Below are 13,935 nucleotides of genomic sequence, written 5' to 3' on the forward strand. Positions count from 1 at the left end.
GTTTTGAAAAGTTAATTTGCCCAATATATCCACCTTGAAGTATCACCATTGTCAACTGCATTTTTAAATATGTTCAAACAGAAAACAGTGATTTTAAATTGTAAAAATATTTCAGAACATTATTGTTTTACTTATTTATTTTTGGTTAACCATTTTGAAAAGGTGATTTGTCCAACATGAAGGCTTTGACTTCTCCTGTCTCTCAGATCCTCATGTCAGAGCCGGGGAAGCTCATGCAGAAGGTGAAAGTGTGGTTGCAGGAGTACTGGAACGTCACTGACCTCATGGCCATCCTCATCTTCTCCATCGGGATGGTGCTTCGCCTGCAAGACCCGCCCCTGATGAGCTACGGGAGGGTCATTTACTGTGTCAATATCATTTATTGGTACATAAGACTGCTTGACATCTTTGGAGTGAATAAATACCTGGGTCCATACGTCATGATGATCGGCAAGATGGTGAGGGAGACTGATAGAGCAGTGCTTTAATAATTGCAAAATAACTTATGGATAAAATGGTTTCTAATGCTCTTGATCTGTCTTATTCCCTTCCTTTCCACCTTCCTCGGGTGAACGTAGATGATTGACATGATGTATTTTGTGATCATCATGTTGGTGGTGCTGATGAGTTTCGGAGTGGCGCGGCAGGCTATCCTCAATCCCAATGAGGACCCGTCCTGGATGCTGGCACGCAACATCTTCTTCATGCCATACTGGATGATCTACGGAGAGGTGTTTGCTGACCAAATCGACCGTAAGGCTGGCTTATTGCTAACATTTACCTTGGGTACAGGCATGGGCATTTTGGGTATACTCGATTTCTCACTCAAGCACAGCACCTCAGGCTTTATGTCTCATTACTGGTCAGCTTGTATGAACAAATGTGGCGAGCTGGTCTCTGATAGAATAAAGGTTCCCAAAGATATGATGAATGATAGTTGTGCTTGTGTGTGTGTGCTTTTAAATGGTCTCATATTCTGTAAATGGCTACACTTATATTGTCATTACAGGATGATATGGATCAATGCTGCTGTTTCAAAATGGTCTTATGTGTTCATTGTAAGACTGGAGATGGAGAAGAATCAGCAACAGACTGAATGAGAAAAACACTCCCAACATACAACATTTCATTAAAAAAAATTATCAGTATATTTTAATGAGATATTTACATTTTAGAATTTGTGATATATCAAAGCATAATGATAGTAGAATTGAATCAGGTTGTATTATTCATGCCCAGGGCAGATGAAACTGAGCTCTAACTGAACTATATTTAACCATATGAACTTAACTTTTGATTTTGTTTTTAATGATTCTGTGGGTGCACAAAGAAAATTGCCTAAATAAATGTTAACCTTTTTGTTCGGTAAAGACAGGAATATAACATTTTGCCATTTTATGTGTTAATCTATTTTAATATTAAAGCTAATAAAAAAATAAAATAAAAAAAGAATCTTGCAGCCCTGGTGGAAGTTAAGCAGTTGAGAATAAAGAGCATCGAAGTAAGTTGGAGTATTACCTTGGGATGAATAATGTACTTCTGATGTCATTTTTGATACTAACAGTCAAAAGTTTCAATAAGATGTTTTGTTTTTTATTAACTTTTTTTTTTTTTTTTATTATTTATTTGGGTGGTGAAAAATGCAGTAAAACAGTATTGTTATTTTACTATATTTTAAAATGTAATTTCTTCATGTTATGTCAAAGCCGAATCTTCCTGCCATTACTCCAGTCTTCAGTGTTACATAATCCTTCAGAAATCATTCTAATATGCTGATTTGGTGAATAAAAAACATTTATTTTTATTAACAATGTTGAAACCCCTGATAATAATGCTTAATGCTTAATTAAGCAATATTATCAACGTTTTAACATTACAGGTGCATCTCAATAAATTAGAATGTTGTGGAAAAGTTCATTTATTTCAGTAATTCAACTCAAATTGTGAAACTCTGTGTGTATTAAATAAATTCAATGCACACAGACTGAAGTAGTTTAAGTTTTTGGTTATTTTAATTGTGATGATTTTGGCTCACATTTAACAAAAACCCACCAATTCAATCTCAACAAATTAGAATATGCCAATCAGCTAATCAACTCAAAACACCTGCAAAGGTTTCCTGAGCCTTCAAAATGGTCTTTCAGTTTGGTTCACAAGGCTACACAATCATGGGGAAGACTGCTGATCTGACAGTTGTCCATAAGGCAATCATGGACACCCTTCACAAGGAGGGTAAGATACAAAAATTCATTGCCAAAGAAGCTGGCTGTTCACAGAGTGCTGTATCCAACCATGTTAACAGTAAGTTGAGTGGAAGGAAAAAGTATGGAAGAAAAAGATGCACAACAAACTGAGAGAACCACAGCCTTCTGAGGATTGTCAAGCAAAATCGGTTCGAGAATTTGAGTGAACTTCACAAGGAATGGACTGAGGCTGGGGTCAAGGCATCAAGAGCCACCACACACAGACGTGTAAAGGAATTTGGCTACAGTTGTCGTATTCCTCTTGTTAAGCCACTCCTGAACCACAGACAACGTCAGAAGCGTCTTACCTGGGCTAAGGAGAAGAAGAACTGGACTGTTGCCCAGTGGTCCAAAGTCCTCTTTTCAGATGAGAGCAAGTTTTGTATTTCATTTGGAAACCAAGGTCCTAAAGTCTGGAAGAATGGTGGAGAAGCTCATAGCCCAAGTTGCTTGAAGTCCAGTGTTAAGTTTCCACAATCTGTGATGATTTGGGGTGCAATGTCATAATATGCTGGTGTAGGTCCATTGTGTTTTTTGAAAACCAAAGTCACTGCATCCGTTTACCAAGAAATTGTGGAGCACTTCATGCTTTCTTCTGCTGACCAGCTTTTTGAAGATGTTGATTTCACTTTCCAGCAGGATTTGTCACCTGTCCACACTGCCAAAAGCACCAAAAGTTGGTTAAATGACCATGGTGTTGGTGTGCTTGACTGGCTAGCACACTCACCAGACCTGAACCCCATAGAGAATCGATGGGGTATTGTCAAGAGGAAAATGAGAAACAAGAGACCAAAAGGTGCAGATGAGCTGAAGGCCACTGTCAAAGAAACCTGGGCTTCCATACCACCTCAGCAGTTCCACAAAATGATCACCTCCATGCCACACCGAATTGAGGCAGTAATTAAAGCAAAATGAGCCCCTACCAAGTATTAAGTACATGTACAGTAAATGAACATACTTCCCAGAAGGCCAACAATTTACTAAAACTTTTTTTTTTTGTTTTATTGGTTTTATGAAGTATTCTAATTTGTTGAGATAGTGAATTGGTGGGTTTTTGTCAAGGAGAGTCAAATGACAGTCAGAAAGATACATACAAAGGGTGAGCCTATTTTGGCAGTTATGATCAGAATGAATGGTTCTAGGTTATTATGAATAATAAAGATGTTTCACCTGTATATTACCCTGTGACCTATCAGGTTTCGAAGCAGTAATGTTATTTTCTTTTGTCAGATTTCTGATAATTACATCTTGTGCCTGAAATAAATCAGTACACTCATAGTAATGCAGTGCATTAGTCACAAGGATTTGTGTATGAAGTGAATGCTGTAGCGTGTCTTTATGTTTTCTCATTAAGTAGTGTGTTTGCTTGTTGTCTGCATACTGTTGAATGTTTGTTTGTATGCTGAGAGATGGATGGCCCAAAGATAAGAGAGCTGAAATAACGCTTTCATTCTTTGTTTCAGATGTGAATAGTAGGAAGCTACAGCACAAAGTGAATGACAAACTCTGGCTGGTCGAAAATTACATTCGCACTCAAGGAACTGGGCGTAGCAGTGGTCCATCCCATATAGGCAATTTCCAATATATAAATTCTGCTAGATTTATCTCAGTTACAGAACCATTATACGTTCACAGTCATATCATCACCTCATCTCCACCCCCCGGTGGTCGTTGAGTGTGTGACACCCCTGCACGGCACTGCAAGGCTAATGGCCAGGTTTCCGTGGTGGGGCAAATGTTCAAGGTGCTATGCCAGCTAAATTGTCTAGGTCCCATTGCAGCTTCTTAAAAACCCTATCATGGAAACTGGAAACTTGGTTAATGCTAAAGTCACCATCATGAACCTCCCACAGCCAGCTAGCACTGACTGAGGTCCCATTACTCTGGTGGTACTTCAGAGTCAGTGTAATTTCCTTCTCATTTCACAATGTAAACTGAACTTACTGGTGGAAAACCTACTGGTTTTATATTACGTGTTATGCATATCTAATAGAGCATGAGCATCCGTGCCCATTTGCGTGTCCTAGAATAAGCTCCAAATACTCAATGCTTCTGGAAAGACCATCTCATATGTCCACTGTACATCCTTTAACAACAAGATGCATTTGCCTCCTCTCATCAATATGAAAGTTTTTTCACGTGGTTCAGTTGTCAAGAGTTTTTGGCAGAATAAATTTGGAATTAAAAACAAATTCATTCAATTGAAACCAATTGCGAATTTAAGATAACCCATGTTACTTCAGTTCTCTCACTTTGGGCTTCTGAGTGTGATTTTAAATATTGAAACTATTAAATGTACTAATATGTAAATTAATATGAACCTGACTGACTTTCCTCTCCTTGAAAGCTACAGCAACTGAACCATCCCATTTGGAAAAAACGTATGATGTATTGTCAATACATTTTAACCTGCACTACAAGCAACCATCAAAAAGACTGCTGTACATTCAGTGTCAATATATTTTAAACATTGCATATGTTTAAATATATTGGGGATGCAATTTGACATAAGGAATATATTTTTAATATATTTGAATTCCACAACTTGGTGCATATAGTCTTTCCATTCAGTTTTTATCCACAACCCACTTTTGACTGGTTCTTTGATTTTGGTGCTTTTGCGCATGTGTCAGAGAGAGAGTGAGAGATCGTCTGTTTTCTAAAGTGACCGTAATTGCTACTGTAGTTGTTTGTTCATTTAAATTTCAGCAACACTCAGTTGTATGCTTATTTTAACAGCTCCATGTGGCCAGAACATCACCACAGAGGAAGGAGTCATCGTGTCTCTCCCACCCTGCAAAACTGGAGCTTGGATTATTCCCGCCATCATGGCCTGCTACTTGCTGGTGGCCAACATCCTTCTGGTTAATTTGCTCATTGCTGTCTTTAAGTAAGTTGAATTAATATTTATATCGTGTGTGGTTTTCTAAACAATGTACAAACCTTTTAATGACAAAATATTACTTATTTTACTTAAAAATACCAGCCTTTTGACTTATGGTGCAATGAAGTCAGGCAATCTAACTGCAGGTTTTTCCAGTGCTTTGCAGATTTGTTTGCACCATGCATCAGGTAGTCAGCGAACAGACTGTGGGTGGTTAATGAGCGCACCTTTTGAAGCTGAGCTAACTAAAACAATGTTGTATACTGCTAATGTTGTCTTTTATTCTCACAGTAACACATTCTTTGAAGTGAAGTCCATCTCCAACCAGGTGTGGAAGTTCCAGAGGTACCAGCTGATCATGACCTTCCATGAACGTCCTGTCCTTCCTCCTCCTCTCATCATTTTCAGCCACATAACTATGGTCCTCAAACACCTTTGCTGTCGCTGGAGGAAACATGATGAGGATGAGCGGGACTATGGGCTGAGTGAGTGATAAAATGCTGTTGCAATATACTGAAAGCCTCAAAATGACAGCAGGAGTCATTTTGTTTTCTCAGATCATACAGCTAATGAGAGTGAAACCTACTCATGTCGACTTAAATATTCTCTTTGATACCATCTTTTGCCAAACATGATTATTTTGTAATAGTGCGACATTTCTGTTAGAAATCATTAACTTTTGTGCCTCTTATTGCCGTGCAAAAGTTACATACAGTATATGTTGCACAGCATGCATACTGCATATTAATAAGGTATGGAAACTAATATACTAGATTACAGTGTGCTGAAGACACGGTTTACACATGTTAAAATAAAAATAAAAGTTAAATGAAACAGAAAACAATTGGACTTCACTGTTATGCTATGAAAACTGACTGACAAAAACACCCTCCACAGAGCTCTTCATTACTGAAGATGAACTGAAGAAGGTACATGACTTTGAAGAGCAGTGCATGGAGGAGTATTTCAGAGAGAAGGATGACCGCTTCAATTCCTCCAATGATGAGAGGATACGTGTGACATCTGAAAGGTTACAACACTACAGAACGTTAACACTTTAAACTGTATTTCAAACCAGATGTATTCAGGCATTTTATGGCAAGGGCCCTCAAATATGACCCCGCCCCCCTGCAAAGTATCCCCCTTCCTAAAATATAAAGGCAGCTATATATGTTTTTTATGCATACATCATCAATCATTTTGCATACATTAAGTTGTGTTCAAAATTATTTAACTGGCTTTTACATGGTCACTAAAGCCAAAGCCAATTAAAATTATGATTACTTTTTATTCACATTTAGTCATTTAGCAGATGCTTTTATCCAAAGCGATTACAAATGAGGACAATGGAAGCAATCAAAATCAACAAAAGAGCAATGATATGCAAGTGCTATAATATCATTATAATATAACCATAATATGGTTATATTATTCTAACCATCATTGGAGTGATTTTAAATAAACCTGAAGAGAAACTTTTTAGTGCAGTTCAGATTAATTTTTAAAGCTTTTTTCACAAATATATATCATTCCATGCATTAAATATATCTAATAAATATTTAAGCGTAAAATGTTAACTTTGAGAACCCTGAAAATTAATTTTGTAAACCCATTTTATTTTCTCTCAAAGTTTCTACAAGCCCTTTAGCACCCTCTTGTGGCCCCCAGGGGTCACTGTACCCCAGTTTTCATTCAAATGTACACACATACAAATAATATTTAATTATAAATAAAATACAAATAAAATAAATTAATGTTCATCACTATTAATAAGCACTTAATTATGTACAAAAGTTTGGGGTTGGTCAGACTTTCATGCTCACCAGGGCTACATTTACAGTATTTGAACAAAAATACAGTAAAAACAGTAATATTGTGGAATTTTATTTCCATTGAATCAGTTGAACACATTCTAACTGAATAAAAGTATTCATTATTTAAAAAATACTGATTCCAAACTTTTGAACAGTAGTGTATTTAGTGTAACATAAACACTGTAATGTGACGTTAATAGTTGTAGATTTTGGGAAATGGCCTCAGGAATACTCATGAAATTGTCTAATCTCTGATCACTCAGGGTGGAGAACATGGCGATGCGTCTGGAGGAAGTGAACGAGAGGGAACATTTCATGAAAGCGTCCCTGCAGACTGTAGATATCCGGCTCGCCCAGATGGAGGAGATGATCGGCCGTATTGCTGTGGCACTGGAGCGAGTTGCTGGTATGGATCGAGGCGAAGTCAACAAAGCCCGGTCCAGAACATCATCTGACTGCACAGATACAAATTACATCCTGCGCCAGAGCAGTTTCAACAGCCAAGAAGGCAATTCCTACAGGCTACAAGAGTCTCTGGAGCAGGGTGGTGAGGAATCCATTTCCCCTACATCTCCGACCGCTCTGGCCCCACGTGTCCGCAGTCACTCTTTCTACGTAAGCCACTCCTCCAAGGATAGGAGCGGAGCAGATCGAGGAGAAGGCTTCTTTAAAGATAGACTGTTCAGCCTCCATCGGGCCAACAGCTCACAGTCTGTGTCCTCAGGAGCAGGTCCCAAAGAGTCCAAACCCACACCTTTGAATACTTTATCTGTGCAGCAGCAGCTTCGCCCTTCTTCCTGCATAGATATCTATGTTTCTGCCTCTGAGGACGTCCAGCCCACTGAGAGCTTCTTGGAGCCGGTCCGGACAGTTCCATCTCTCGCTCGAGACTCATCTCTCCATTCTGAGATCATGGAGGTGGTGCTCTCAGGGGGGCGGGACTGCAGCGGAAGGGCAGGTGGCAGCGAAAGACAGTCGGATGGTACGGTCCTGTTTGAGGACAGTGCCGCCGCTGACCTATCACTCTGCTCTGCCCACCTGCTGCCGGATACCTTGCCCCCCTGGGACCTGGACCCCTCGCCACCACCATCGGCTGGCATTCTTGAGAGGTCCAAGAGCAGCCGCTTCCTGTCTGCAACAGGGCCTCTGTTTCTAGACGAGCCGCCATTGGTTAAGTCGCACAGCCTGATGTTCACGTCACGTGGCTACTATGGCGGTATGGGCGTGCAGGTGAAGGCGGCCGAATATACCAGCATAACAGATTGCATCGACACCCGTTGCGTCTCTACCCCTTACCCTGTCCCAGAGAGGTCTGACTCCCCTGGTGGCTCTTTCACATTCGATAAGCCCCAGGATCTGGGTGTCTCACACCCCGAGAGAGACGCCGAGCTCAGTCACACAGAATCTGATCTGGAGGAAACCGCAGAGGGGTCAGCAGACACAGGTAAGGGGGGTCAAAGCAGCAGTGGTGGAACAGGCGCAGACCTGGGCTTGGGCCTCGCGCTGGGCCCATTTTGTTCGCCGATCTCTAGACTAGAGCGAGCAAACAGCTGCTCCTCTTCAGAGGAGTCCCACTCCAACATCTACTCCCAAAAGAGCTTCTCCATTAGTGAGAGAATGGACAAGGGTCGTGGAAGCTCAAGGAATCCTTTCCAGAAGGCCAGAGCCGGGGCAAGGCTGGAGGGTAAGACAGACTCGCTGTCTATGAGGAAACTGGCCAAACCCTCGGCGTTCCAAAGTTTTGACAGCAGACACAATTACACGTGATGATGGCATACCAGTAGTGATGCCACTGTAGATCTAGTTCCTGTAGGATGGCTCTACCTCGTTTAAAATCCAAGGGCCAGTCCGTTAATTAGTACTGTCTGAGTGAGTAATTAGCTGTACACTGGAATGTTTTATTATGGGTGTCAACTTTTCTGTTATAACACTGCAATGCAAAGTGTTCTTTAGAATTCCTAGACCACTGCCCTTAGGCCAACAATAGTTCCCAGCTGAGATGAAAACCTTAAGATGAAGGGCCCGTTAACACTAAGATGAATGTTCAGTATGAAAAAAAAAAAAAATAATAATTTAAGTGAATGGCTGTTAATGCAGAATTTTATTTTTGGAGAGGTTTCCAATATCTTTTTCATTGCACAGCAAAAAATTAATAAATTAATAAAAAACTGGCCAACCAATAAGCTTTTTGGACACATGCCCACAGCCACTGCTGTTACATAAACTACAACTTAAAGGGGCGGTCACAATACACTTTTCATTCCACTGACTTCCATTCAAACGCAAGCGAATGAACACGCAAAAAAATTGCTGCCTTTCAAAGTTCAAGTTTGGTTAACTCTGATATGCAACCAATAGAAGATCGGAACATAATGACATGACCTTGTAGCTGAATTAAAAGAACAGATTTTAAGTGTTGAATTTAAGATTTTTAAAAGACACTTCAGAGTGTAACATCATATCACGACAGTTGTAGTGTCTGAAGAAATTTTATATGCTCAAAGTGAGACCTCGGATTTAGTGGCGCTCAGCAACAGACTATTTTGCAGATCATTCCTCTGATATTTACTGTTGCGTTGGAACCAGCTTTTGGCTATACTCCTGTATTTGGTGTTGTTTGATAAACACCATAGCAAATTAAAAAAAAAAATTAATGGCTGTTTGAAAACATGTAAATATAAATACGAAAATTTAACTCTGTGTGACAGGTGAGCTTCAGAAATGAGAAGTATTCATTAAAAAAGCATTTTATGTACCAGCGTAACATTTCTCCTTGTGTATAAGCACCACCTACTGTCAGGGAGTGATTTTGTATTTTCATTCAGCCTGTCTGCCATTTTTTGCATTGGTCTGAAAAGACAAATTTCACTTGGAACAGAATTTTTGTGCTGAACATTTGTGTTGGTGTGAACAGGCCTAAACACAAACTTGCAATGCAACTTACTGTTTTAGCTTAGATGAGTCACCCTCGACACAGCATGAATCATGCACTCTCTTCGAGACGTATCTCCTTCAAACATTTGAAGCGTAAATGAAAACAGGACTTTGACAGTTACAAAAATGTAATGCTCAAGTTTGTTGTGTATACAAAGATTTGTTCTGTCAAGCCACACAGTAGATAAGTTGAACATACACATCTCTTCCCTAAGATGTTGAATGTAGAGTATAATTGGTTTTGACAAGATTAACCTTTTGGAGCCTTGAAATACTTCTTGGCCCATGTGGGTGTATACATCTACACTCAAAAAGCTTCATAATCATACGGCAGACAGTAACGTTATATGAGGTGTCTGAATACAGCATAAGTTTGTGCACAATTTCCACTCTCACTATTAAACAAATAACTTTTAAACTTTTTTTAAACTTATTTTAAAGCATTAAATGATTATGTTTTGTCTTTTGTAGTTTGTATTGTTCCAAATATATCACAGCAGGGCACCCATTTGAGTGTATCTAAATAAAAGTAACCAGCTGAACCCTACACTAACAGCATGTTTGGTATGGAATGCTAGTTTACTGCTAACTGCGCTGTATAAACTGTATACTGCATACTATTTAATAATAGTATGTGGAAGAAGTAAACAGTATATGAAGATAAATGTTTCAAACAGTAGTATGCTGCATTGTTGTCACATAACATGTCTGTATCGCAAGTTCCATTTGGAAATACCTGTTTAACTCAATTTTAAGTCAAAATGTTCAACTCCAATTGAACAGTCAAGCACATTGAATTGTTGTCTACAGTATTACGCAGTGTGTTCAGGTTGTATCCTGCAGGTAGCAGGTCATTTAAGTATTCCCATTCATATGAAAAAGTGCTGCAGTGGCAAAATATATAGTAGTGTGATAGTATGCCATTCCAAACATACTTTTCAGACTGTTGCAAATGCATAGAGAACCTTTCAAAGATGGATTTAAAAGCAAAAAGCCTGGTTGTCTTCATATAAGTGTATGTTGTAACAGGTAATATATGTTGACTTGCTATGCAAGACGCCAACAGAGAGTCAGTCGGTCGGTCAGTAAGAAGTGTTATGCACTTTAAAGCAGGAGTTCATTATGCACACGTCTCATCGCTAATCAACCTGATAGTGCAGTGTTTAATTTGGAAAGATATTAAAAGCACATCAGCACAGTTGAGACAGGGACCCCTTCAATGTTCAATATGTCTTTCTCTGTTAACATTATGGAAGGACATAATAAACACTAGTACATAATATTCTCTTCTATTTTAAGCAAGTTATATGCCTTGGCAATTTTCTTCCTCTTTTATGGTTAATCAAGATATATATTTATGTTTGGTTTATTGTTTATAATGAAATTTTTTTTTTTATCATAGTGGGCATTCAGAAGAGTAAGGACATCTGACTTGTCCATTTTTAAAAATTGCATATAAATCAATCAATAATTTTAATTAAAATAGAAGATATACTACTCGACAATACACTGTTTTAAATTGCTGTTTAACTTAAATCAAATGAAACGGTGCAGTTTAAAGCAATACACAAATGTGCTTTGTATCTCTGGCATAAATCCAGTGTACTATTCAATGTAGTCACTTTTTAGTAAATGAATTACTCCTGCCATTCCATTTCCACCACATGGATCACTCATACGATGTATTTTATTTGCCTTACCGATGTGCAATACTGCTAAGAGATTTGAAAACATTTATTACAGTCACAGTGTTCTGAGATGTATAAATGTACACTTGGTGTTAGAGCTTGTACTGTATGTGAACCAAAAGTAAAACACTAAAAGACATTATTTTATTTTTTTGTGCAGTAATTTTAATCACTGTGGTTTTCAAATATCCAATGATCTTGATATCAATAACAGTATGACATTCATGTTAATCAGATTTGCTTAATTTTGTATGATTTTAAACTTGATTTCCTATTTGGGCCTGTTGTCCTTCACAGGGAAGGAGATAACACTTCTAAAAAGTGATTATACTGCAATGAGCCTTAAATTGGAGGTGAAATGAACACGTGAACATTACTTGGCCCCTTAAAACATGCTGTATTATTTTGGATAATGTCTTTTAACAAACCCTCTTGTTGGACTGGTTCCAGCATAAGAAGATGAAGAGGGCATTTGATCTTCTAAGTTACTGAATGCAAGTTTATCTCTATTTTGCTCTCTTGTTAAGAGTTTTTGTTTGGGATACAAGAGCGAGCATATTTATGACACTTGTTTTTCCACATGTAAATGTTCTGTATATGATCTGTAAATCTTTCTGTGGATGTAAAAAACAAGTTTAATATAATGATAGCATTTTACGAGAACGTTTCTGTGTCTGATAGAAGACATTACACTGACAACCTACCCAGTGTGCCAAAATGACATGATATGACTTATAACTTCATGTACAGTATTTTCTTAATATTTTCCTATACTGTAGCATAAAAGGTTGTGAATTGTATACCCCTTTAGTCAAGTTTCCCCCTCCACTTCTTTTTAAACTTACTGGTGAGCACTTGTCTGCTAACAAGTCCAAGCACATGTTTTCTGCAATAATGCTGTAGTTTGAACGGAAAGGTCTTAGTTTACTATAGTGTCTTTAAAATGCATGTTGTTCTTCCAAAAGATAAGAGCTGAGAGATGAGTGAACAGAGAGCGGGATCCGAGGACTCTTGTCCTACAGTAGAAGGCCAAGTATTTGGATGCAAATACAAATGTGTATACTGTATTCCTCAATGTGAATAAGATGTTTGGCATGTATTAACAAATAAAAGAATATATATATATAATTCAAAACATAATTGTGGTTCATTTTTATTATTGTTCACTTTAGTTCCAGTGTAATTATTACCAGTTTGTCATATCATTCCCAGAGAATGGCACCTGGTTTATTATGTTGAAAGATAGAAGCATGTTTAAAGTTTCACAGTTCCCAATTATCTACTTCATTTTACATGGTTTCCCTCATTTACATTACAAAAACATTTATAATATGAATTTGGAACTTCATTTTGTATATGGTGGTGTTGACCCATATTGAGTGATAGCGTGGAGAGACGCATTTTTTGATAAAATAGAAACAGGAGGATGCACCCAAACACAGGCGAACATATTGAACAAGTGATTCCAAAATAATTCTTTGATTTTTATTTACTTGGCCTATTTAGTCCCACATCTCGAGAATTGCCTGTCTACAGAACTTATGCCTTGTGCATCTTTACTAGCGCTTTCTACCAGCTTTGGTACTGTGCATCCCGATATTCCACAGAACAGATCCTTGTTGGGATCGGAAACGGACAGCGTAGTTCTGCTGAAACATAAGCGTGACTCTGCATTAGAGCGGAAGTGTTGCTTGCACTGTGCTTTCTGCATCGTAGGGAGGCGTTCAAGTTCACTTCTAGTTCACGGTACATTCTGTTCCACAAAAACAGACACGTGTATGTGGAGCTGGTTAGAGCGCAATAACAACAACAACGTGACCCACCTCGTATTGACAGCGTTGTTAGAAACGAGATGATTTATTACACGACTTAACATGTCGAAGGTTGTTTACATGTGTCGTCTTTCAAATAGTACAACAAAAACAACACCTGGATTTCATTATCCTGCGATAATGAAACATCATTCCCATGACTGGCAACACTTACCAAGAAAAGTAAATAGACCTAGGCTTTGTCAAGATCGTACCATCAAGTGTTGTTAATTATAATAGCTATAAACAAGTTTTATGGTACGAAATGTGTAGAAATATCAGATATATGAAATGCTAAATATTTAGATGATTATAGAGTATAGCTGCTTAAGTGTGTGTTACTCGGATTGTTGATAGTCTCGTGTTGTCCTCTCTACTGTAGCAATATTGGCTACGCTTTTAGGTCTCAACAGTATCATAATACGTTCATGCCGGATAAACTCTTGAAATGGGGTCGCAAGTGTTGTTCCCATTTTTTCCTAGAACTGTCTCTCAGTGTGAACCTCCGTGAGTCCGGAGAGTACTCCGAAAAGAGTCGTGTTACTTTTGCTCTCATTGGCT

The 13,935-nt window shown here is 38.4% G+C and overlaps 1 protein-coding gene across 9 annotated transcripts in view; it reads left to right on the forward strand.

Moving 5' to 3' along the window:
- Positions 1 to 12,698, forward strand: part of trpm3 (transient receptor potential cation channel, subfamily M, member 3) — a 144,414-nt gene extending 131,716 nt beyond the window's left edge. For 6 of the 9 annotated variants that reach the window (XM_042723889.1, XM_042723893.1, XM_042723887.1 and 3 more), the window contains 7 exons: positions 207 to 458; positions 579 to 753; positions 3,707 to 3,814; positions 4,983 to 5,133; positions 5,419 to 5,612; positions 6,025 to 6,157; positions 7,205 to 12,698. In XM_042723889.1, coding sequence (XP_042579823.1) covers positions 207 to 458; positions 579 to 753; positions 3,707 to 3,814; positions 4,983 to 5,133; positions 5,419 to 5,612; positions 6,025 to 6,157; positions 7,205 to 8,708 — 2,517 coding nt within the window. In that variant the 3' untranslated portion in view covers positions 8,709 to 12,698. The remainder of the gene's footprint in view (positions 1 to 206; positions 459 to 578; positions 754 to 3,706; positions 3,815 to 4,982; positions 5,134 to 5,418; positions 5,613 to 6,024; positions 6,158 to 7,204) is intronic. The other 3 variants (XM_042723891.1, XM_042723890.1, XM_042723894.1) reach the window with 1 other exon arrangement.
- The last annotated feature ends 1,237 nt before the right edge of the window (positions 12,699 to 13,935 follow it).

Source organism: Cyprinus carpio, chromosome B5, assembly GCF_018340385.1.
Source record: "Cyprinus carpio isolate SPL01 chromosome B5, ASM1834038v1, whole genome shotgun sequence".
Classification (NCBI taxonomy): Eukaryota; Metazoa; Chordata; class Actinopteri; order Cypriniformes; family Cyprinidae; genus Cyprinus; species Cyprinus carpio.